This window comes from Carcharodon carcharias, chromosome 15, assembly GCF_017639515.1.
Source record: "Carcharodon carcharias isolate sCarCar2 chromosome 15, sCarCar2.pri, whole genome shotgun sequence".
Taxonomy (NCBI): Eukaryota; Metazoa; Chordata; class Chondrichthyes; order Lamniformes; family Lamnidae; genus Carcharodon; species Carcharodon carcharias.
Window position 1 is genome coordinate 104,836 of NC_054481.1, and position 26,366 is coordinate 131,201.

General features: G+C 43.5%; 1 protein-coding gene across 1 annotated transcript in view; it reads left to right on the top strand.

Moving 5' to 3' along the window:
* The first annotated feature begins 4,925 nt into the window (after window positions 1–4,925).
* Window positions 4,926–26,366, top strand: part of LOC121288605 (transcription factor CP2-like) — a 35,431-nt gene continuing 13,990 nt past the window's right edge. The window contains exons 1-2 of the mRNA XM_041207234.1: window positions 4,926–5,039; window positions 8,303–8,412. Of these exons, the coding sequence (XP_041063168.1) occupies window positions 8,304–8,412 (109 nt within the window). The 5' untranslated portion in view covers window positions 4,926–5,039; window position 8,303. The remainder of the gene's footprint in view (window positions 5,040–8,302; window positions 8,413–26,366) is intronic.

Here is a 26,366-nt window from a genome sequence, read left to right on the forward strand (position 1 = left end):
AATGACCAGCAACCTGTTTTGTCGATGATTGTTATGGGAGTTGAAAACAGGGAGGAGGACTGGGAGTTCGGTTTAAAACAGGGAGGAGAGAGCGGGAGTTTGGTTTAAAACTGGGAGGAGAGAGCGGGAGTTTGGTTTAAAACTGGGAGGAGAGAGCGGGAGTTCGGTTTAAAACTGGGAGGAGAGAGCGGGAGTTCGGTTTAAAACTGAGGAGAACCAGGAATTCAGTTTAAAACAGGGAGGAGAGAGCGGGAGTTCGGTTTAAAACTGGGAGGAGAGAGCGGGAGTTCGGTTTAAAACTGGGAGGAGAGAGCGGGAGTTCGGTTTAAAACTGGGAGGAGAGAGCGGGAGTTCGGTTTAAAACTGGGAGGAGAGAGCGAGAGTTCGGTTTAAAACTGGGAGGAGAGAGCGGGAGTTCGGTTTAAAACTGGGAGTAGAGAGCGGGAGTTCGGTTTAAAACTGGGAGGAGAGAGCGGGAGTTCGGTTTAAAACTGGGAGGAGAGAGCGGGAGTTCGGTTTAAAACTGGGAGGAGAGAGCGGGAGTTCGGTTTAAAACTGGGAGGAGAGAGCGGGAGTTCGGTTTAAAACTGGGAGGAGAGAGCGGGAGTTCGGTTTAAAACTGGGAGGAGAGAGCGGGAGTTCGGTTTAAAACTGGGAGGAGAGAGCGGGAGTTCGGTTTAAAACTGGGAGGAGAGAGCGGGAGTTCGGTTTAAAACTGGGAGGAGAGAGCGGGAGTTCGGTTTAAAACTGGGAGGAGAGAGCGGGAGTTCGGTTTAAAACTGGGAGGAGAGAGCGGGAGTTCGGTTTAAAACTGGGAGGAGAGAGCGGGAGTTCGGTTTAAAACTGGGAGGAGAGAGCGGGAGTTCGGTTTAAAACTGGGAGGAGAGAGCGGGAGTTCGGTTTAAAACTGGGAGGAGAGAGCGGGAGTTCGGTTTAAAACTGGGAGGAGAGAGCGGGAGTTCGGTTTAAAACTGGGAGGAGAGAGCGGGAGTTCGGTTTAAAACTGGGAGGAGAGAGCGGGAGTTCGGTTTAAAACTGGGAGGAGAGAGCGGGAGTTCGGTTTAAAACTGGGAGGAGAGAGCGGGAGTTCGGTTTAAAACTGGGAGGAGAGAGCGGGAGTTCGGTTTAAAACTGGGAGGAGAGAGCGGGAGTTCGGTTTAAAACTGGGAGGAGAGAGCGGGAGTTCGGTTTAAAACTGGGAGGAGAGAGCGGGAGTTCGGTTTAAAACTGGGAGGAGAGAGCGGGATTTCGATTTAAAACTGGGAGGAGAGAGCGGGAGTTCGGTTTAAAACTGGGAAGAGAGAGCGGGAGTTCGGTTTAAAACTGGGAGGAGAGAGCGGGAGTTCGGTTTAAAACTGGGAGGAGAGAGCGGGAGTTCGTTTAAAACTGGGAGGAGAGAGCGGGAGTTCGGTTTAAAACTGGGAGGAGAGAGCGGGAGTTCGGTTTAAAACTGGGAGGAGAGAGCGGGAGTTCGGTTTAAAACTGGGAGGAGAGAGCGGGAGTTCCGTTTAAAACTGGGAGGAGAGAGCGGGAGTTCAGTTTAAAACTGGGAGGAGAGAGCGGGAGTTCAGTTTAAAACTGGGAGGAGGGAGCAGGGAGTTCAGTTTAAAACAGGGAGGGAAGCCAGGGTATCTCTTCTGTGTCTGTTTTGATTGGCCAGTGGTTTAAATCAGGAGACGTTATTACAGCTGAAGAATACAGTTAAGAAATTCACTTTTAAATATTTAATATCCAAATTAACTAAATGGAATCGAGATGGCTGGGCAGGCGATGTGTTGCAGCTGTAGTACGTGGGAGCTGGGGGTTGCTGGTGTGATCCACAGTGACCACATCTGCAGCAAGTGTTGACTGCTCGAGGAACTTCGGCTCAGAGTTGATGAGCTGGGGTCCGAGCTGCAGACACTGACACATCAGGGAGGGGGAAAGTGACCTGGACACTGTTTCAGGAGACAGTCACATCCCTTAGATTAATTACTTCAAATTTGGACCCTGATCAGGGGCAGGGGTTTGTGACTGGGGATCCAGAATTTAGCTTTGAAGGAGCCCCAGCCAGTGCCCTTGTCCAATAGGTACGAGGTTCTTGCTCCCAGTGTGGATAAGGGCACAGACTGCAGAGAGGATGAGCAAACTAACCACAGAACCATTCAAGTTGGGGGAGAGAAGAAAAATGTAATAGTAATAGGGGATGGCATAATTAGGGGAATCAATACTGTTCTCTGCAGCAAAAACAGTGTGTCCCAAAGGCTGCTTTGCCTACCTGGTGCCAAGGTTAAGGACATCTCTTTTGGGCTGGAGAGGAACTTGGAGTGGGAGGGGAAGGATCCAGTTGTCGTGGTCCACGTAAGTACTAACGACATTGATAGGGCTAGGAAAGAGGTTCTGCTGAGGGACCAAGAGCAGCTTGGGGCCAAATTAAAAAGCAGAACCACAAAGGTGGTAATCTCCGGATTACTACCTGAGCCATGTGCAAATTGGCATAGGGTAAGTAAGATTAGAGAGGGAAATGCATGGCTCAAAGATTGGTGTGGGAGAAATGGGTTCTGATTCATGGGGCACTGGCACCAGTATTGGGGAAGGAGGGAGCTGTTCCATTGGGACCAGCTTCATTTGAACCATGCTGGGACCAGTGTCCTAGCGAATCATATAACTAGGTTTGTAAATAGGACTTCAAACTAATTATTGGAGGGAAGGGTTCAATTAAATGGAAGTTTTAAAAATCAAAATAAATGAGAAACAGGTGCAGAGTAGTGAAGAGGTGAACAATAATCAAAGTGCGAAACAGGCTGGGTCTGAAAATATAAGCAGAAGAGTGCAGCAGAAATTAGAGCCAGAATGAGTAATAATGGTAAAAAGTCAAAGCTTAAGGCTCTTTACAAATGCTGTGTGCATTCAGATAACAAGATAGATGAGTTGATGGCACAATAGAAACAAATGAATATGACTTGATAGCTATTACAGAGAGATGGTTGCAGGTTGACCAAGACTGGGAACTTGATATTCAAGGGTATTCGACATGCCAGAAAAATAGGGAAAAAGGAAAAGGAGGTGGGGTAGCTTTGTTAATAAAGGAAGATATCAGTCTGGTGGTGAGTAGTGATATGGATGCAATAGATTGTGATGTGGAATCAGTTTGGGTGGAAACAAGGAATAGCAAGGGGAAGATGGGTGGGAGTTGCCTATAGGCCCCCAAAGAGTTGTCTCATTGTTGGACAAAGTATAAATTTGGAAATAATGGAGGTGTGTAAGAAGGGTGCTGCAATTATTATGGGTGATTTTAATCTGCATATTGACCGGACAAATCAGATTGGCAGGGGTAACATGGGAGACGAATTTGTAGAGTGCATCAGGAATTGCTTCTTAGAGCAATAGGTTGCAGAACAACCTGGAAACAGGCTATTTTAGATCTAGTAAAGTGTAATGAGGTGGGATTAATAAGAGATATCATAGATAAGGATTCTCTTGGGGTAGCAATCACAACATGGTAGAAATTCGAATTCAGTTTGAGGGTGAGCAACTCGGGTCTCAAACCAGTGTCCTCAACTTAAATAAGGGCAATTACAGAGGTATGAAGAAAGAGTTGTCTAAAATGGGCTTGGAAAATAGACTAAGGGGAAGGTCAGTGGATGATCAATGGCAGACATTTAAGCAGATATTTCATAGCGCTCAGCAAAAATTTATCCCGGTCAAAAAGAAGGCCTTTGAGAAGGATCAACCACCTGTGGTTAGCAAAGGTGGTCAAGGAGAGTATCCAGTCAAAAACTAAGGCATACAAAGTGGCGAAAATTAGTGGTAAGCCAGAGGATTGGGAAATATTTAGGAACCAGCAGCGGATGACTAAAAAGCTAATAAAGAGGGAGGAAATTGATTATGAAAGTAAATTGGCAAGAAATATAAAAACAAACAGCAAGAACTTCTATGGATATATAACAAGAAAGAGATTGGCTAAAGTGAGCGTGGGACCCTTGGAAGATGTAACTGGAGAGTTGATAACAGGGAGCAGGGAAATGACAGATAATTTAAACCAATATTTTGCACCGTTGTTCATGGTGGAGGATGCTATAAACAGCCCAAAGATATCAGATAAGCAAGGAGCTAATGGGAGGAAAGATCTTGTAACAGTCTCTATCACGAGGGACAAAGTATGTGACAGAGTAATGGGACTAAAGGCAGACAAGTCACCAGGACCTGATGTCCTGCATCCAAGGGTTTTAATGGAAGTGGCTGCAGAGATAGCGGAGGCATTGGTCAAAATATTCCAGAACTCACTGGATTCCGGGAGGGTCCCAGCAGATTGGAAAACTGATAATGTGACACCTCTGTTCAAGAAGGGAGGGAGACAAAAAGCAGGAAACTATAGACCAGTCAGCCTAACATCTGTCGTTGGGAAAATGCTAGAGTCCATTATTAAGGAAGAAATAGCAGGACATTTAGAAAAGTTTAACACAATCAAACAGAGTCAACGTGGTTCTGTAAAAGGGAAATCATGTTTGACAAATACGCTAGAGTTCTTTGAGGATATAACAAGCAGAGTTGATAAAGGGGATCCGGTAGATGGAGTGTATTTGGATTCCAGAAGGCATTCGATAAGGTGCCACATAAAAGGCTTTTGCACAAGATAGGAGGTCACAGTATTGGGAGTAATGTATTAGCATGGATTGAGGATTGGTTAACACACTGAAGACAGAGTTGGGATCAATGAGTCTTTTTTAGGTTGGAAAGAATAACTAGTGGAGTGCCACAAGAATCAGTCCTAGGACCTCAATTATTTACTATCTATGTTAATGACTTGGAGGAGGGGACAGAGTGTTACGTTTCCAGATGTGTTGTTGATACAAAAATAGTTGGGCGAGCATGTTGTGATGAGAACATAAGAAATCCAGCATTTTCTATTACTATAACTGGAGGCACTTGCTGCTCTTGAAGCAGTTTTTGTAGGATCTTTTGCATGAGGCTGATCCCTGGTCTTGAGGATTCAGATGAAAGAAATTGACTCTAATCTTGAATTGAGGGGACTGGGGAACGTTCTAGAAATGTACAAGGTATGTTGATTGTCTTGGTGCCGTTCCCTGCTCTTGCCCTGTATTAGGAAACTTCTTCAACTTTGCTTCTAATTTCCACCCTTCTCTCACCTTCATATGGTCCATCTCTGACTTTTCGCTTCCCCTGCTAGGTTTCTCTGTCTCCACTTCTGGGAATAGGCTATCAACTAATATTCATTATAAGCCCACTGACTCCCACAGCTACCTTGACTACACTTTCTCGCGCCCTGCCTCCTGTAAAGGCTCCAATGCATTCTCCCAGTTTCTCCATCTCTGTCACATCTGTTCTGATGGTGCAACCTTCCATACTATTGCCTCTGATATGTCTTCCTTTTTTCCCTCAACCGAGCATTCCCCCCTCCTCCCTGCCCCACTGTGGTTGGTAAGGCCCTCAACTGTGTCTGACCCATTTCCCGCAGTTCTGCCCTCACCCCTTCCCCTGTCTCCCAAAATCATGATAGGCTTCCATTTGTCCTCACTTTCTACCCCACTGCCTCCGTATTTGAAGGATCATCCTCTGCCAGTTATGCCATCTCTGGTGTGATGCCACCAACAAACACATCTTCCCCTCCCCTTTCGGTATTCTGAAGGGACCATTCCCTCTGACATCCTGCTCCAGTCCTCAGTCACCCCTAACACCCTGTCCCCTTCCCATGTCCCCTTCCCATGTCCCCTTCCCATGTCCCCTTCCCATGTCCCCTTCCCATGTCCCCTTCCCATGTCCCCTTCCCATGTCACTTTTCCATGTAAGCAGGGAAGATGTAACACCTGCACTTTTGCCTCCTCGCTCTTCACCGTCCAAGGCCCCAAACGCACCTTCCAGGTGAAACAGTGATTTGCTTGTTGTACTTTCAATTTGGTACACTGCATTTACTGCTCACAATGTTGTCTCCTCAACAATGGGGAGACCAAACGCAGGCTGAGTGACCGCTTTGCGGAACACCTCCACTCAGTCTGCGAGCATGAGCCCAAGCTTCCAGTGGATCACCAGTTTAACACTCCACCTTGCTTTCACACTGGCAACTCTGTCCTCAACCGAATTCAGTCTTCTGGAGAAGCTTAACAAAAGCTGGAGGAACAGCACGTCATCTTCTGATTAGGCACTTTACATCCTTCTGAACTCAATATTGAGTTCAACAATTTCATACTGTAATCTTTGCTCCCCCATTTTGTCACCTTTTCTTTACAGTTTTTGGTCTTGACCTTGTTTTTCTTGTCTTTGCTTTCCTTTCAGACAGCAGATGTTCACTATTTTGCCACTTACACCTCCTCTGGGCCCATCTTTTTCTTTACTGGTCCCACTTGGCTATTCCCACCAACTCATCTTCTGCTCTGTCACAGACCTTTGCTTTTGTCTTTTCTTTTCCCACCTTCTTCCATTTTACCTACATAAAAGCTATTACACTTCTGACTTTTCCCAGCTCTGGTGAAAGGTCACAATCTGAAACGTTAACTCTGTTCCTTTCCCCACTAATACTGCCTGACTTGTTGAGTATTTCTAGCATTTTTTGTTTTTGTTTCAGACATAGCAAGGACTTGCATTTATGTAACACCTCTCATGCATTTTGGATGTTCCCAAGTGTTTCACAGCTCATGAATTACTTTTGAAATTTTATTTAACTTTTATTTTGTAGGCCAATTTGTGGAAAGTTGCTGTGTGAAAACAGTGCAATAAATAACCAGTTTGATCCATTTTGCTGGTGTCCGAAGGAATTGTCAGCAATGACCCCCGCCCCCCCCAGTTCAATTAAATATCCAGCAACAATATAGAAGTAAATATAGGCCATTTCCAATTGCAAACCTATTATTTTCAAATCTTACATGATGTAAAATAGTGCTCCAAGGAGGTTATGGGCCCCTCTGCCTGTCACTGCTGCAGCCAGAGGCTGCCCCAACCCTTCACCAATGTTGGCCAGTTGCTGAGGCCTTTTTTTCTAATTTAAAACTTTTAAAAGTTGCTGAGAGGGCACCTTCATCTTGCAGCAGCCTCTCTTCCCTCATGCCTGAAATTCATTCTGAGAACCTACCCACCACCCTTAATTGGACAACAAACCCATGCGCTGGCCATTATCTGTCTGAATTGGGGAAAGTCACTGCTAGGTGACTGTTGCCACGCTGTGTGGAGTCAGGATCCCCTTTTGACCATAATGTTGGGGTCCCAATCCAACATCCTGCCCTTGAAGTTAAACTTTTAAGATCCTCTACAGAGCAAGGATGAAATTCTCAACAAGACAGTATTTGTATTGCAGTTTTCATTTTCAGTATGATTTCACCCTTTCTAATCCATGGTGCATCCATTTTAGTTTAAAATGCTTTGCAGACAGAAATGCTTTATGTGCAGATAATACTGAGCTGTGTATATTTCTGTATTGGATTGTGCGTGGACTGTTTCCTTTTTGAAATACAGTGACACTGGCTGGTGTTTGTCAAGTTAGTAAAACTGAAAGCATATGGAATTGGAAGCAACCTATTGATATGGATAGGGAATTGATTAGAATGTTGGAGACAGGGCAGGGATAATGGATATGTACTAGGTGGTACAGTAAGTAAGAAAGAAGAATTTGCATTTAATAGCACTTCCATGAGCTCAATGTCTGAAAGTGCTTTACAGCCAATTCATACTTTTGAAATGCAGTATTGTGGGAAAATAGTGTAAATGGGAGCAGAAAGTTATTTTAAAGGAGCAGGCAAAACCCTGGCAGATAGAATTCAGTGTGGGAAGTGTAAGGTGTCACTTTAGTCCCATGAAAGAGTTCAGATTATTTTCTATATGCTGAGCTGCGAGGAACTGTGGCAGAATAGTGGGGTTTTAGGGTCCATGTACAAAAGAAAATCAGTAAAAACTAGTAGACAGGTACAAAAAAATTTCAAAAGCAAATTTGATGTTGGCCTTTATCCCAGGAGGGCTTGGAATGCAAATGGTAATTCACCTGACTGGGAGTCAATTCCAAATTTCACAACTGAGAATGATAGATTTCTGTTGGCCAGGGTATTAGAGTTGGGAACCAAGCTGGGCAGGTTGAGTTAAGATGCAGATCAGCCATGGTCTAATTGAATGGCGGAACAAGCTTGAGGCTGCATGGCCTATGTCTGTTCCTATTTTATTAATGTTCACTTTAGATTTGGGCTTAGCTCTTGTGATGAGTAATTTGGGAATCCACATGCTCAATTGAATAAATCCAATGCCAAGCTTTTCATGTCTTCTATTGTGAACTTATATTTTGTTAGTTCATATAATTCATACTTCTCCCTTCTGCATTTAGGATGGTCAGACCGAGGCTAACCATTTATGTTTGTCAGGAGTTGCAGCAAGTTCGAGAGCAGCAACAGCAGAAACATGAAAATGGTGATTCTGTGAGCAGTTCTTTCTATGGTGAGTAAATCAATGTCCCACACTGTACTTCACTGAAATTAATTTCATCTGCTGTGCTTTGAGCAGTCTTATCCAGTAGTTGGTTAGAAATGGGAAGAATTCACCCCTCCTTTCCCTTGCATATGCATGTACAACAATGCATGCTTATACTCCAAAAGAGGATGCAGAAAGGTTATCTGTGTTGGTTAAGGCAGGTGAAACGGTTAACTGCATAGCTGCCAAATGTCAAATCCTTACCCTTTTTAAAATTTATTGTAATCCATTGCATGAGTGAACAGTTAGGGGAAAGGTGAATCGACAGCTGTTTTTTGCTTCACTCTCTAAGGGCAGGCCCATTCCGGCTACCAGTGATCCAGCACAGTTCTTGAGAGTCGCAACTCTTTCATGAAGATGTAAAACTGGAGCATTGCATTTTGCTTGTGTGCTTATCCTTGTGCTTCTTGACTCACCTGTTTGAATTTAGAAGGCTCATTGACTTGCCATGTCAATTCTCAGCTCTGCTCCATGTTATATTTAGGTTTTTACCACCAATGAGTAGTAGTACTGAGAACGGTCATTTCAAACTGCTAGTGTGAGTAAACCTGACAACGCAATATAAAAGCTAACTGAAAAATAGAAGAGAGTGAGGGACTGGAGGTGGCAAATGAAGGACAGTTAACGATATATAACCTGCACTATCGTGAGGCCACTGTCATTGCTTCCCTACTGAATTCTGCAGAGGAGGGGATTCATTGCTATTGGACAAGACATGTTTTATTAACTTGACACACACAAACACCATCTTCAAAGTGCTTGTGTTTAGAACTATTGTGTCTGGTTGTTTCACTTGGCAGCAATCTTGATCGAGTCAGAGTGTTCTATGTTAGGGCTCCGCTTCAGAATTTAACACGGTTTAGGTTGACAGTCCAATGTGACTTTGCAGCTTTGTTGCATTGTTGTGGTAATGTGCTTCTGATAAAGGCTAATGCCCTGGGAACAGGGGTTCAAATCCCACCATGCAGCTGGTGGAATTTAAATTCAATTAATTAATAAATCTGGAATAAAAAGCTAGTCTCAGTATTGACCATGAAACCAGCAGATTGTTGTTTTTAAAAAAAATCTATCTTGTTCTCTAACGTCCTTTAGGGCAGGAAATCTACTGCCTGTCCTTTGCTGCCTTACGTGTGACTCCAGACCCAGAGCAATGTGGTTGACTTTTAAATGCCTTCTGAAATAGCCCAGCAAGTCAGTCAGTTGAATCAAATTGTACAGAAAAGTCAAATAATCAAACCAGATGGTCCACATGGCATCGACCTAAGTACCAACAATGACAAAGGCACACCCTGTCCAGTCAGCCCTGTGCTGCATGGGGAAGGTTAAACTGGCCAGGCAGCAGGATGGGAAGCTGAGCATAGATTGAGAAGGGAGAAAAGCAGAGCTGGAAATGCAAAGCAGAAAATTAGCAGGAGAGTTTGAAAGGTAGAGCAAAGAAGTCCCATTGTCCTTAATGGTATATACCTAAATGCAAAGAGTATAGTGAATAAGGCATGTTATTGACATGTGGAAGTTGGATTCATTTTAGCTACAACTAATATGATTTAGCAGGGGGCCAGGAATGGCAACTTAACATTCCTGCTTACAAGGTTTTCCGACAAGATAGAGAGGGGTGAGAATGGAGGTGGGATGGCAATATTGATTAAAGAAACCATACAACCATGAGAAGGGAAGATATGTTAGAGGGGTCATTAAATGAGGCTCCCACGATTGAACTAAGGAACATAAAAAGGGACAGTCGCACTGCTGGAAGTGAACTAAAGACCCACAAACAATCTGAAAGAAATAGAAGAGCAAAATTGTTGGCTCATTTCTGGACAATATGAAAACAGTAAGGCAATATCAAGAGCTTAATACTGCAGATAGCTTAGATGAGTACAGAAAGTATATGGGGTGGATAGCAGTTAAGATGTGTTATGAACCCTGCGGAGACCAGTAAGTTAAAAGAACCGAAAAATCAAACATTAATTCACCTGTTAATTCATGTTTAATTTATATTCAATTGAAACTATAAGTTACACTTTAAATAGCTGATCCCACAAAGTTAGATCTCCCTGATTTATTGGTAGTTGCCCAGCACATATGGCACCACGTGCAGCTCCAAAGTCCTTGACAACTGACTTCCTCAAATGGAGTTCGACTCCTTTGCCTCACGCAGGATTTACTCATGAAGTCGTATTTGACAATGGCTTTAACCCATCCATGTCCCATGGATCTGATTATCTCCAACGAAGCACCCTTCTGCAGAACCTCCTCAGCTCGGTACACGGCAGTCTTGTGGTTTCAGTCCTTCACCTATCTCAAACAGTGCATCACAGCCAGCCTGTGCTGATCCTTTAGCTTTTTGTTTGTCCACCACCCCCCTTCCATCAGCCTCTTGTTTCCCGAGCACCCTAAGGCGACAAGCTGATTTCCCAGAAGACCGATGTCACAGCCTACAATCCCAATTTACAACCCCCCTTCCCAGAAACTTTAAAAGTTTTGGTTTCTCTTTCCCCTTTGGACTATCTCAATAAATAGACTTTGAAATCAAAAGTAGTGCAGGGAACAGCTCTCTCACTACAGATTTCATCACACTTTTCTCCACCCCACCCACCCCCCCTTTTTTTGAAAAAAGAAAGTCTCACCACAGTGAGGGTTTCTTTACAACATTTTCAAAATACAACAAATTCTTAATTCTTAAGCATTTTAACACAATTATTCCATACTGCATCAATTCCCCTCAATAAATGATAACATTCTATTAGCTTTCCTAATTACCTGCTGTACCTGCAGACTAACCTTTTGTGATTCCTGCACTAGGATACCCAGATCCCTCTGAATCAGAGCTCTGCAATCTCTCACCGTTTGGATAATAAGCCTTTTTATTCTTCCTGCTAAAGTGGACAATTTCACATTTACCCACATTGCGCTCCATTGCGTGCATTTTGCTGCTTGTTTGATTCACTTCCTCTGTCTTCTCAAAAGATCTCCCTTTTCATTTTGCATAATCTTTATAGTTCTTTCATATTCCTCTTTAAAGTGTACTGCAGCTTCATATTCCTCATATTGCTTTTCAAAATCTGCATAGGATGGTGTAATGCCTGGGCCCCGAGACAGCATTTCTGTGGGGCCCAAAGATTTTGCAGTTGATTTGGTCTCGTCCATCTTGTCAGGAGCAACATCGCTGATTGCTGATGGTCCATCTGGCCTCTTGGTGCAGACTGCTATGAACTAGAACCCAAGTGGATATTCTCGGTCACATCACTTCTTACACTCTGGATTCAGCAATTTCCACAATTTGAAGTCAGACACCAGACTGTCATCAAGGCTTTTTGTTTCTAGTTTCAGAGCTTTCACTTTGTTAAACAAACCCTGAACAGTTCTGCTCAGTTGATAACTCCTGATCCCCATTTTCTTCCACATCTGCATGCTTTTTAATGTCCATGCAGAATGCATTCTTCCTCCTTTTGTACAAGCAGCTCATATTTCCATCAGGCAAAGTCCTCTTTAGTTGTTTTAAGAAATTCATTTGAGGTTATTTCAATGCTCAACTAAGAAAGCTTGATAATCCTTTTTTGTTCACAGATTTTATTAAAGCTTTCCTGTTTTTCCTTATTGCACTGAGCTCGAACTTTTTTTCAATTCAGCTTTGGCAATAACTGCTGCTTCTGATATTTCATTTGCATACAAGAACAAGTATTTTTTGTCCTGCAGCTCTGTGGTGTTAACACTGGACTCCGCCAACTCGTTTTCTTTCAAAACATGTTTCTTCCTTGTTCTGCCATTGGCTTTGATTACGATTGCTATCTGCTTTGCCACATTTTGTTCATGCTTTTTCTGCATTTTTATTTCAAGCTGTTTTAAGGCTTTTCCAACTGCTCTTGATATTTCCTCCTTAGCTTAATGCTCTGACATTTTTAAACCAGAGAGCAGTGTGTCTAACCCTTCTGACACATCGTTAGTAGAAACTTCAATCTTAGCAGCAGATTCGCAAGGAGTAATTGATTTTTTCAAATCACTCACCTTTTTCTGTAAAACGTCAGTCTCAGCAGGCTTTCCTGAAACCACTGGAGACACCAACACTATCCAAAGCCAAAACAAAAACAAAAATACCTGGAAAAACTCAGCAGGTCTGACAGCATCTGCAGAGAGGAGCACAGTTAACGTTTCAAGTCTATAACTTCAACAGAACTAAGGAAAAATAGAAAAGGGGTGAAATATAAGCTGGTTTAAGGGGTGGTGGGACAAGAAGAACTGGATAGGGGGCCAGTGATAGGCGGAGATAACCAAAAGATGTCATAGACAAAAGGACACAGAGGTGTTGAAGATGGTGATATTATCTAAGGAATGTGCTAATTAAGGGTGGAAAACAGGACAAGCAAGGTACAGATAGCTCTAGTGGGGTGGGGTGGGGTGAAGGAATCGAAAAAGGCTAAAAGGTAGAGATAAAACAATGATGGAAATATATTTAAAAATAATGGAAATAGATGGGAAAAGAAAAATATATATAAATTATTGGAAAAAAACAAAAAGGAGGGGGAAAATTGGAAAAGGGGTGGGGATGGAGGAGAGAGTTAATGATCTAAAATTGTTGAACGCAATATTCAGTCCAGAAGGCTGTAAAGTGCCTAGTCGGAAGATGAGGTGTTGTTCCTCCAGTTTGCGTTGAGCTTCACTGGAGCAATGCAGCAAGCCAAGGACAGATATGTGGGCATGAGAGCAGGGTGGAGTGTTGAAATGGCAAGCGACAGGGAGGTCTGGGTCATGCTTGCGGACAGACCGCAGATGTTCTGCAAAGCGGTCACCCAGTCTGCGTTTGGGCTCTCCAGTGTAGAGGAAACCGCATTGGGAGCAACGAATGCAGTAGACTAAGTTGGGGGAAATGCAAGTGAAATGCTGCTTCACTTGAAAGGAGTGTTTGGGCCCTTGGATGGTGAGGAGAGGGGAAGTAAAGGGGCAGGTGTTGCACCTTCTGCGGTTGCATGGGAAGGTGCCGTGGGAGGGGGTTGAAGTGTAGGGGGTGATGGAGGAGTGGACCAGGGTATCCCAGAGGGAACGATCCCTACAGAATGCCACCAGGGGGGTTGAAGGGAAGATGTGTTTGGTGGTGACATCATGCTGGAGTTGGCGTAAATGGGGGAGGATGATCCTTTGAATGCGGAGGCTGGTGGGATGATAAGTGAGGACAAGGGGGACCCTAGAACACCTTCGGTCTGTCCACAAGCATTACTCAGACCTCCCTGTCGCTTGCCATTTCAACACTCCACCCTGCTGTCATGCCCACATGTCTGTCCTTGGCTTGCTGCATTGTTCCAGTGAAGCTCAACGCAAACTGGAGGAACAGCACCTCATCTTCCGAATAGGCACTTTACAGCCTTCCGGACTGATTATTGTGTTCAACAATTTTAGATCATTAACTCTCTCCTCCATCCCCACCCCTTTTCCGATTTTCCCCCTCCTTTTTGTTTTTCCCAATAATTTATATAGATTTTTCTTTTCCCACCTATTTCCGTTATTTTTAAATGTATTTCCATCCATTGTTTTATCTCCACCTTTTAGCCTTTTTCGATTCCTTCACCCCACCCCACCCCCACAAGGGCTATCTGTACTGTACCTTGCTTGTCCTGCTTTGCACCCTTACTTAGCACATTCCTTAGATAATATCACCACCTTCAACACCTCTGTGTCCTTTTGTCTGTGACATCTTTTGGTTATCTCCACCTATCACTGGCCCTCTATCCAGCTCTACCTGTCCCACCCCCCCTTAAACCAGCTTATATTTCACCTCTTTTCTATTTTTCCTTAGTTCTGTTGAAGAGTCATGCAGACTCAACACATTAACTGTGTTCCTCTCTGCAGATGCTGTCAGACCTGCTGAGTTTTTCCAGGTATTTTTGTTTTTGTTTTGGATTTCCAGCATCCGCAGTTTTTTGCTTCTATCCAAAGCCAAGTTCATTTCCTAACAAAAAATCCACACCTTCAATAGGCAAGTCAGGAACAGGACCAGTGAATAGGTCACATTGTAAATTAACTTTATACAAGGGATGGGAAAATAATTTTTTATCAATACCCTATTCCAATACTTTTGTGAACTGTCAGTCAATTCAGTGAACTATCTGGAGGGAAATTCATGTGACTTGCCAACGTCAATAACTGTGCTGCCCCGGAATCTCTAAGGTCAACAATTGACTTGCCTGCCTCACTGGACAAAAGTAGTGGCACTTTACCCTCAAATCGAAAATTCCTATAATTTTCTGCACCCTGATGCAGAGCAGGCTTGATGAGCCGAATGGCCTACTCCTCCTATTTCTTATGATCCATTCTATTAATAAATATAGGAGAATGCCCTTGAGGGAAGGAAATCTGCCACCCTTACCTGGTCTGGCCTACATATGACTCCAGACCCACAGCAATGTGGTTACTTTTAAATGCCCTCTGAATAAGAGCAATTAGGATGGGCAATAAATGCTGGCCTAGGCAGCGGTGCCCACATCCCATGAACTATTTTTTTAAAAAAACTAGCTGCTTGTCGTAAGCTTTACCCGCCAGAGGCAGTTTTTTTTTGGAACCATATAAATGACTTGTTTTGTGACTTCCAATACTCTTCACAGTCCTTTTTTATGACAAGATTAGCATGCCAGTCCCCTGGAACCAGACTTGCCTCCGGGCTTTCTCTTTTACTACCCTGATAAGTGCTTGTGTCTTCACCCTGGTCATCTTTCTCAATCGAACCAGATTTCATTATCAAACTTCCTGTCTCTCCAATTTGTCTAGAAATGTCCATATTGGGGTTTGTCACGAATATGCTTATGCTTGTGATCATAATCATCTGCCATTGCTGCTACTTCCTTTATTTTATGAACTTTATGTTCTTCCAGGTGGGACCTTATTCCCAAAGGGACTTATTGAGTTCTTCCATCGGAATCATTTCCCTCAGGCTCTCAAAGTCTTGTTCAACAATTATCGATCTATTTTGAGTATTATTTCCTTCTCACTAGCAAATTCCTCATAGGTCTGACGCTTTTCAAATTCCTGAATTTCTGTCTATAGGCCTCTGGTATCAACTCAGGCATTAAATCTGTCATAATCAGCTAAGTGCTCTTCTGAAGGAGATGAGTACACCTCCAAAGCTTTTCCTGTGAAAACACTCGGTAGGAGCAGAGTCCAATCTTCTCTTACTACAAAATGGAAATGGCTCACTTTCTTAAATGAAACAAAATACATTTCAGCTCCTTCTCTATTAAATTTAGATAGCAAACAAATATTCTTTGCCAAATCAAAATGGCGCTGAGTTAACTCTTGGTCATTCTCATCTTTCAGCTGCAATGCACGTGCATGTAACTCGAGCCTTTCTCTTTCTCCTAACCTTTCTCCCTTTCCAAGTTTTCTCCTTTGTGTTCTTTCTTGTTGTGTTCTTTCTATTCTCTTTGCAATCTCATCCCCTCTATTTCGTATTGTCTTTTTTAATTCATCCATGGGATGTGGGTGTCATTGGCTAAGCCAGCATTTATTGCCCATCCCTAATTGCCCCTTGAGAAGGTGTTGGTGAACTGCTTTCTTGAACCGCTGCAGTCCATGTGGTGTAGGTACACCCACAGTGCTGTTAGGAAGAGAGTTCCAGGATTTTTACCCAGCGATAGTGAAGGAACAGCGATATATTTCCAAGTCAGGATGGTGAGTGACTTGGAGGGGAACTTCCAGGTAGTGGTGTTCCAATGTGTCAGCTGCACTTGTCCTTCTAGATGATAGAGGTCATAGGTTTGGTAGGTGCTGTCGAAGGAGCCTTGCTGAGTTCCTGCAGTGCATCTTATAAATGGCATACACTGCTGCTACTGTGTGTCAGTAGTGGAGGGAGTGAATGTTTGTGGATGGGGTGCCAATCAAGCGGGGCTGCTTTGTCCTGTATGGTGTCGAGCTTCTTGAGTGTTGTTGGAGCTGCACTTATTCAGGCAAGTGGGGAGTATTCCATCACACTCCTGACTTGTGCCTTGTAGATGGTGGACAGGCTTTGGGGAGTCAGGAGGTGAGTTACTCACTGCAGGATTCCTAGCCTCTGACCTGCTCTTGTAGCCACAGCATTTATATGGCTGGGCCAGTTCAGTTTCTTGTCAATGGTAACCCCCCCAGGATGTTAATTACTAGTCTAGTGATATTGCCACTACGCCACTGTCTGCCTCCCTTGCTTTATCAAATTCAGTTCTGGCTAGTTCTACTTGAGCACGAGTTGGGAACATCTTTTCTCTCCTTGAGCTTCAAGTGCTGAGCTAATTCTTCAATGATCTCTGCTTTCCTAGCTCTCACTGCATTTTAACTAGCACTTGGATACCTATTTGACATGGGCTTAGTGCAGGAGAGTGGGATTGGTAGCTTTTTGTTGATTGGCGCAGACATGATGGGCTGAATGGCCACCTGTGTCATGAATGTTCTGTCATTTTATGAAAATTGGGAGAGCTGTCCCAGAGACTTGACTACCTGACATAGTCATACTCACCAAATCATAGAACCAATATCCCATATCCCTCCATCACCATCGCTGGCTTTATTCTGTCCCAATGGCAGGACAGACCCATCAAAAGTGGCAGCACTGTGGTCTACGGTTAGGAGGGAGATAGCCTGGGAGTCCTCAATATTGACTCTAGACCGCCATGAAGTCTCATAGCATCAAATCAAACATGGGCAAGGAAACTCCTGCTGATTGCCAGCTACTGCCCTTCCTCAGCTGATGAATCATCACACCTCCATGTTGAACACCACTTGGAAGAAGCACTAAGGACAGAAAGGGCAGAGAACAGACTCTGGGTGAGAGACTTCAATACCTATCACCAAGTGGCTCAGTTGTACTTCTACTGTTACCTAGCTGGCTGAGTCTTGAAGGGTATATCTGCCAGACTGGGTGAGAAAACCAGCAAGAGTGAAAAACCTATTTAGGAACATAGGAGTAGGCCATTTGGCCCCTTGAGCATGCTCTGCCATTCAGCTAGATTGATTCAACAGGCTGATTTTTTTTTCATTCATGGGATGTGGGCGTCACTGGTGAGGTCAGCATTTATTGCCTGTCCCTAATCGCCCCTGTTCAGAGGGAATTTAAGAGTTTTACAACAATCAAAAATGTTTTTATGGTCATCATTAGACTTTTAATTCTAGATTTTTATTGAATTCAAATTCCACCAATTACTGTGGTGGGATTTGAACCTGTGTCCCCAGAACATTACCCTGGATCTCTGGATTACTAGTCCAGTGACAATACTACTATGCCATCGCCATTTTCCCACACTATCGCCACATCCCTTGATGTCTTCAATATCTAGAAATCTGTTGATTTCTGTCTTGAACATACTCCAATGACTGAGCTTCCACAACCCTAAGGGTAGAGAATTTCAAAGATTCACCACCCTCTGAATGAAGAAATTCCTCCTCATTTCCATCCTAAATGGCCTACCCCAGGTGACACCTACTTCCTGCATCTACTCTGTCATGTCCTGTAAGAAGTTTGTACACTTCACTGAGACCACCTTCTGAACTCTAGAGAACACAGGCCCAGTCTCCTCAATCCCTCCTCAGGACAATCCCACCATCCCAGGGATCAGCCTAGTGAATCCCTGTTGCACACCCTCTATGTCAAGTATATCCTTCCTTAGATAAGGAGACCAAAACTGTACACAATACTCCAGGTGAGGTCTCACCTGCTCTATACAACTGCAGCAAGACATCTTTACTCCGGTTCTCAAAAATTCTTGTAATAAAGACCAACATACCACTTGCCTTCCTAATTGCTTGCTGCACCTGCGTGTTAGCTTTGAGTGACTTATGTACAAGGACACCCAGGTCCCTTTGGACATCAGCACTTCCCAATCTCTCACCATTTAAGAAATACTCTGCATCTCTGTTGCTCCTGTCAAAGAGGATAACCTCACACTTATCCACATTATGTTCCATCTGCCATGTTCTTGCCCATTCACTTAGCCTAACTCCCCTTGGAGCCTCCTTACATCCTCCTCACAACTCACATTCCCACCTTGGGTCGTCAGCAAACTTGGAAATGTTACACACAAACATAAAGGCAAAATACTGCTGATGCTGGAAATCTGAAACAAAAACAAAAAATGCTGGAAAAACTCAGCAGGTCTGACAGCATCTGTGGAGAGAAAGGCAGAGTTAACGTTTCGAATCCTTATGACTCTTCTTCAGAGCTAAAGAGAGGTAAAAAGGTGGTGAAATATATACTGTTTAAGGAGGTGAGACAGGTGAAGCTGGACAGAAGACCAGTGATAGGTGGAGGCAAAGGTAAGATTGACAAAGATGTCATAAACAAAAGGTCGAAGGGGTGTTAATCGTGGTGGTACCATAAATACAAGGTCAGGGGAGTATTAATGGTGGTGGTGGTTGGAAATATTGCATTTGATCTCCACATCCAAATCGATATAGATTGTGAATAGCTGGGCCCCAAGCACTGATCCCTGCAGTACCCCCCCAACTAGTCACCACCTGCCAACCAGAGAATAACCCATTTATTTCTACTGTTTTCTGTCTGTTAACTAATTCCCGCAATCCCACATGCTCCAATTTTGTTCACTAACCTCTTCTGTGGGACCTTTTCGAAAGTCTCCTGAAAGTATAAACATATATCCACTGGGTCCCCCTTATCTGGTCTGCTAATTAGATCTTCAAAAAACTCCCAACAGGTTTGTCAAACATAAATTCCCTTCCCTAAACCCGTGTTGACTCTGCCCAATCAGATCACTATCTTCTAAGTGTTCAGTTATCACATCCTTTATAATCGATTATAATATACCACCAATGCGGTCTCCTCTACATTGGAGAGACCAAACGCAGACTGGGTGACCGCTTTGCGGAACGTCTTCACTCAGTCCGTAAACATTACCCAGACCTCCCTGTCGCTTGCCATTTCAACACTCCACCCTGCTTTCATGCTCACATGTCCGTCCTTGGCTTGCTGCATTGTTCCAGTGAAGGTCAACGCAAACTGGAGGAACAACACCTCATCTTCCGACTAGGCACTTTACAGCCTTCCGGACGTAATATTGAACTCAACAACTTCAAATCATGAACTCTCTCCTCCATCCCCACCCCCTTTCCGATCCCCCCTTTTCTAATTATTTACATTTTTTAAACATATTTTTCTTTTTCTACCTATTTCCATTATTTTTAAATGTATTTCCATCCATTGTTTTATCTCTACCCTTTAGCCTATTTCGATCCCTTCCCCCCACCCCACCCCCACTAGGGCTATCTGTACCTTGCTTGTCCAGCTTTCTACCCTTAATGTCATCATTAGCACATTCCTCAACTGATATAACCACTGTCAACACCCCTTTGTCCTTGTGTCTATGACATCTTTGGCAATCTCTTCTTTGCCTCCATCTATCACTGGCCCTCTAACCAGCTGTACCTGTCCCACCTCCCTCAACCAGCTTATATTTCACCTCATTTCTATTTTTCTTCAGTTCTGATAAAGAATCATACGGACTCAACGTTAACTGTGTTCCTCTCCGCAGATGCTGTCAGACCTGCTGAGTTTTTCCAGGTATTTTTGTTTCAGATTTCCAGCATCTGCAAAAGCATTTTGCTTTTATCATTTATAATGGAGTCTAGCATTTCGCCTACTATTGACATCAGGTCTGTAGTTCCTCGTTTCCTCTCTCCCTCCTTTCTTAAATAGTTGGGTGACATTTGCCATCTCCCAATCTGCAGAAACCATTCCAGAATCTATAGAATTTTGAAAGACTATCACCAATGCAACCTTACAAACCCACCCCCCAGCTTCCCTTCCCGATGGTCAGGAAACAGCCACCTCACTTCTCCAAAGAACTCCAAGAAACTGGTTAAACATCATTTCCTTCTTCCAAAACCATGTTGACTCTGCCTGATTACCTTGGATTTGTCTAAGTGCCCTGCTATAACATAGCTTCTAACTTTTTCCCTGTGACCAGTCTTAGGCTAACTAGTCTATAGTTTTCTGCTTTCTGTCTCCCTCCTTTTTTGAATAAAAGAATTATATTTGCCATTTTCCAATTTAATGGAACCTTCCCCAAATCTAGGGAATTTTGGAAAATTAAAACCAATGCATCAACTATCTCACTGGCCACTTCCTTCAAGACCTTAGGGTGAAGTCCAACTGGACCTGGGGATTTGTCAGCCCACAGTCCCAACAATTTACTCAGTACCACTTCCCTGGTGATTGTAATTTTCCCGAGTTCCTCCCTCCCTTCCATTTCCTGATTTACAGCTATTTCTGGGATGTTAATTGCATCCTCGGTAGTGAAGACTGATGCAAAATACCTGTTTAATTCATCTGCCATCTCCCTATTTTCCATTATCAATTCCCCAGACACACTCTCTATGGGACCAACGCTCACTTTGCTAACTCTTTTCTTATTTAAATATTAAATAGAAACTCTTACTATCCGTCTTTATATTACCAGCTAGCTTTCTCTCTTACTCTAACCTTTCCCCCCTTATTAATCGTTCAGTCATTCTTTGCTGTTCCTTATATTCTTTCCAATCTTATGATCTGCCACCCGTCTTTGTGTAATTATATTCTTTTTCTTTAAGTTTGATACTATCTAACTTCTTTAGTTAACTACAGACGGTGGGCCCTTCCCTTGGAATTTTTCTTTCTCATTGTAACACATATGTTCTGTGTGTTCTGAAATATCCCTTTAAATGTCTGCCACTGAACTCTGCTAACTTATCCCTTAACCTCATTTGCCAGTTCACTTTAGCTGGCTCTGCTTTCATGTCCTCATAATTGCCCTTATTTAAGTTCAAAATACTAGTCTTGGACACACTTGTTTCTCCCTCAAAATGAATGTAAAATTCAATCATATTATGACCACTGCTACCTAGGGGTGCCTTCACTAGGAGGTTATCAATCCTATCTCATTGCTCAACACCAGCATAGCCTGCTCTCTGGTTGGCTCCAGAACGTGCTGTTCTAAGAAACTAGCCTGAAAACATTCTGTGAACTCTTCATCTATGCTATACTCTTGCCCACCTGATTTTTCCAGTCTATATGTAGATTAAAATCCCCTATGATTATTGCTATACCTATCTGGCAAGCTCCCATTATCTTTTTTTTTACACCCTGTCCTACTGTGTAGTTACAATTAGGGAGCCTGTACACCACTCCCACAAGTGATTTCATGCCTTTATCATTCCCTATCTCAACCCAAACCACTTCTACATCCTGGTTTCCTGAACTTAGGTCACCCCTCTCTAATGTGCTAATACCATCATGAATTAACAGAGCCACTCCTCCACCTTTTCCGAACTTCCTGTCCTTCCTAAATGTCACATACCCTTCGATATTCAGGTTCTAATCTATGTTGTCCTGCGGCCATGTCTCTGTAATGGCTATCAGATCATGCTTATTTATTTCTATTTGCGCTATCAGTTCACCTGTTTTGAATGCTACACGTATTTAGATACAGAGCCTTTAGTAAGACTAAGCGTTTGTTTAGTTTCTCTACTATTTTTGTATCCCCCACTATAATTTCTCCTGCCTGTGCCTGTAGTAAGCCCACCTTTGTCTTTGCTAATCTTTTCCTTTTTATACACCGGTAGAAGCTTTGACAGTCTGTTTTGATGTTTCTTGCTAGTTTACTCTCATATTCTATTTTCCCTTTTATCAGTTTCTTGGTTGTCTCTGAATTCTAAAACACTCCCATTCCTAAGGCTTACTACTTTATTGGCAACTTGATAAGCCTCTTCCTTTGAACTAATACCATCTTCTCTTGTTAGCTACGGTTAGATCACTTCCCTGTTTGGGTTTTTGTGCTTCAAAGGAACTAATATTTGTTGTAAACTATGTATTAATTCTTAAAATGCTGGCCATTGCCTGTCTACCAACATACCTTTTAATGTAGCTTCCCAATCTACCACAGCCAATTTGGCCTTCATACCTTTGTAGTTTTTTTTATTTAGATTCAAGACCCTAGTTTCGGAATGAACTACATCACTTTCAAACTCAAATGTAAAATTCTATCATGTTATGGTCAATCTTCCCTAAAGGCTCCTTTCCAACAAGATTAATTAGCCCTTTCTCATTGCACAATACTAAATCTAAAATATCCTGCTCTCCAGTGGGATCCTCAACAAACTTTTCTAGAAAACCATCTTGTATACATTCCAGCAATTCATCCTCCACAGCACCGGTGCTAATTAGGTTTACCCAGTCTATCTGTAGATTGAAGCCCCCCATGATTACTCTCTTACCCTTGTTAATTGCACCTCTAATTTCCTGATTTACCCCATGCCCTACATGGCCACTACTGTTGGCTTATAAATAGCTCCCAACAATGTTTCCTGCCCCTAGCTGTTTCTTAGCTCCACCCAAACTGATTCGACATCATGTTCTTCCAATCTAAAATCCTATCTCACTATGGTACTGATTTCATTCTTTATTAGCAGTGCTACCCCACCTCCTTTTCCTTTTTCTTTATCCTTCCTAAATGTCGACTATCCTTGAATATTCAGTTCCCAGCTTTGGTCACCCTGTAGCCATGTCTCCATAATGGCAATTAGATCATACCCATTTACTTCTATTTGTCCTGTCAATTCATCTACCTTTTTGTGAATGCTGTGTGCATTCAGATAGAGCGCCTTTAATTTTGCCTTTTTAACATTTTTCCATATTTCTTACCCGATTTGATGCGCTTTGTTTCCACTGCCTTCCAATTTGACTTACTACTTTTCTGCCTACCATTGCCATCTTTGTTTCTCTCCTATCTGAAATCCCTCTCCAGTTCTCAACCCCTTGCCAAGCTAGTTTAAAAACTCCCCACCGGCACTAGCAAATCTCCCTGCGAGGATATTCATCCTGGTCCTATTCAGGTGTAGTCTGTCCTTCTAGTACGGGTACCACCTGCTCCAGAACTGGTCCCAATGCCTCAGAAATCTAAGCCCTCCCTCCTGCACCATCTGCCCAGCTGCAAGTTAATTTGCTCTATCTTCCTATTTCTGTACTCACTCACACGTGGCACTGGGAGTAATCCTGAGATTCCTGCCTTTGAATTCCTGCTCCATCCTAGTTCTCTCAAATCTGCTTTCAGAACCTCATCCCACTTCCTATTGATATCATTTGTACTGAAGAAAGCCCTGCAGCCACTTGGTGATACCTTTGACCCTGGCACCAAGGAGGCAAAATACCATCCTGGCGTCACGTCTACAGCTGCAGAAACGCCTGGCTATTCCCCTAACTATTGAATCTCCTACCATTATAGCTCTTCCACTCTTCTTCATCCCTTCTTGTGCAGCTGAGCCACCTGTGGTGCATAGGCTTGGCTCTAGCTGCACTCCCCTGAGGAACCATCACCCTCACCAGTGTCTAAAACGGAAAACCGGTTAGTGAGCGTGCTGGACTTGGGACTCCTGTACTACCTGCCTGGTACTCCCACTGTCTGGTGGTCACCCATTCCTTCTCTGCCTGTGCTCACTTAACCTTCAGTGTGACCACCTCCCTAAACATGCTATCCACACAGTTCTCAGCCTGGCTGATGTGCCACAGTGACTCCAGCCGTTGCTCAAGTTGTAAAAGCCGGAGATGAAAGTTTCTGCAGCTGGTAATACCTCCTGTACATGTAGTTATTTAGGCTAACTGATCTCTCTCACCAGTCTACCTCAGGGATGCATCTGCCCATGACAGAATTGGTAGGTGTGAGCATCACACGATCTTGTGGACACATGGACCCCTTTTCACATTGAGGATACCCGCCATCGTGTTGTGTGGCACTACCATTGTGCTAAATGGGATAAATTCAGAACAGATCTAGCAACTCCAGACTGGGCATCTATGAGGTGCTGTGGGCCATTAGCAGCAGCAGAATTATACTCAACCATAATCTGTAACTTCATGGCCCAGCATATTCCCCCCACTCTACCACTGCCAACCCTAGAGGGCCAACCCTGGTTCAGTGAGAATGGCAGGAGCAACAGCAGGCATACCTGAAATTGAGGTGACAACACAGAAGCAGCATGCTATATACAGAGCTAAGTAATCCCACAGCCAGTAGATCAGACCAAAGCTCTGCAGTCCTGTCAATTCCAGTCATGGATGATGGTGGCCAATTAAATAACTGACTGGAGGAGGAGGCTCCATGAACACCCCCATCTTCAATGCTGCGGGAGACCAACACATCAGTGCAAAAGATAAGGTTGAAGCATTGCAACAATCTCCAGCCAGAAGTGCCGAGTGGATGATCCGTCTCTGCCTCCTCTGGAGGTCTCCAGCATCACAGATGTGTTGTGATCCCAGCTGAGGTTACCCCTGGACAAGCCTGATCCCAGCTTGATAGATCTGAACTTTTATTTGTTTGTTTAGATACGTGGAGAGTAGCTGCTGAACAGAAGCACAGGAGTCAGCTGATGAACTTTTAACAAAAGAATAAAACATTTATTTGACAACAAAAGATGAACTATATTACAGTACTCCTTCACCCACAACTATACCTGTACACATATATACAGATTTGTAAGGACAACACAAATTACAAAAGCTATCTTATACTATAATGTACACAGTCCATGTAAATCTATGGCACCCTGTGGTCAGACACACCACACTCTGAAACCAATTGATGCCACCTCAACCAGATGCTATGGCTGTCTCCTCAACTTCCCCCCAGATGCTTGTCACACCATGAACCAACCAGTCTCACTGAACTCTGTCCTTCACACGAGGGTTTCTAATTTCCACTCTCCAAGAACTCTCTTTGGAATCTTCTCCCAACCCTATGCTTTTTCTCAGACGCCTCCTGTAAGCATTCACCTCCACGGTTTCGAACCCTCCTGATGTTTCTCTCCCCCAGGTCACATCATGCATTCGAGCTGTCTTCCACGCACTCAGCTGTCAACAGTAAAGCCCATAGCAAAGAGTTACAGACCTTCAGTTGTCTCTTTGAACCTTTTGACCTCTTGCAAGCTGTTCTCATTTTAAATCTGCTCTCTGCAGCTTTTGTCTCTTTAAATCTGAAGCTTGGAGCCTTTCTCTCTGCCCCTCACTATTAACTTCATTAACAGGACTACTTGCTGTGCGTGGTGGTTGCAGATCTTGCTGAATTCAGCAACAAGGCGCAAAAATGTGTCCAGTTCTGGCTGGGCCATGTATAGACTGTCCGTAGACACGATAAGAAGATGATTAACAGGACCTTTTTGTGTGGGAATGGTTTTAAACATGCAGCCTTAATTGTTTGGCTGCAATTTGCTGAAAAATCAGGTTTGAGGTCAAGTGCCCCATTTTCTGACCCAAGCCCTTAGTCATCAAGACCCTATGCTGTGGGTGGAGCCTCAGAAAAATATATTTATTGTGCTTTCCATCTGGAGATGGTAGGAAAATGGACCATGGAAGCAGCAGGTGGGGGAGGGCTTGTGATTTGTAAATGTTGGCACAAGGTCCTCTAAAAGGAACCTGGATAATTGGGAATATTTGGTACCTGGAATATCTGAGGACTGACTGTGCCTGTTGCTAGGGTTCGTCTGCATTCCAAATGAGGGGATCCGGAAATGGAGTCTGGACTGCTGTTACACACTTTCAGATCATCAGCCCCACACCTTCATCTAGCCACTCAACAGTCACCTTTCTCAGCTGTCCACAGCCTTGAAGGAAATGTTTTAGTGAAGGCATTATAAGGCAAATGTAATCATGCAATATGTTAATGTTTTTGTTTTGTTTCAAAGGCTTATTTTGGGTATGAGAAATTGAAGCTGGTGGGTAGGGTGGATATTCTGGATTTGTTGTTTTCATAATTCTGTCATTGTTTTCTTGCAGTTTTCAGGCTGCACCCTGGATTTTGGTTGATATGTTCTGTACTTTAATCCTGATAACTGTCCAGTGGTTGATCAGTCCTAGATGGCTGTACTGGGTTGACTGGGGAAAAGGTTAATTCTCTCTACTTATACAGGTGTCGGGGGTGGGGGTAGTT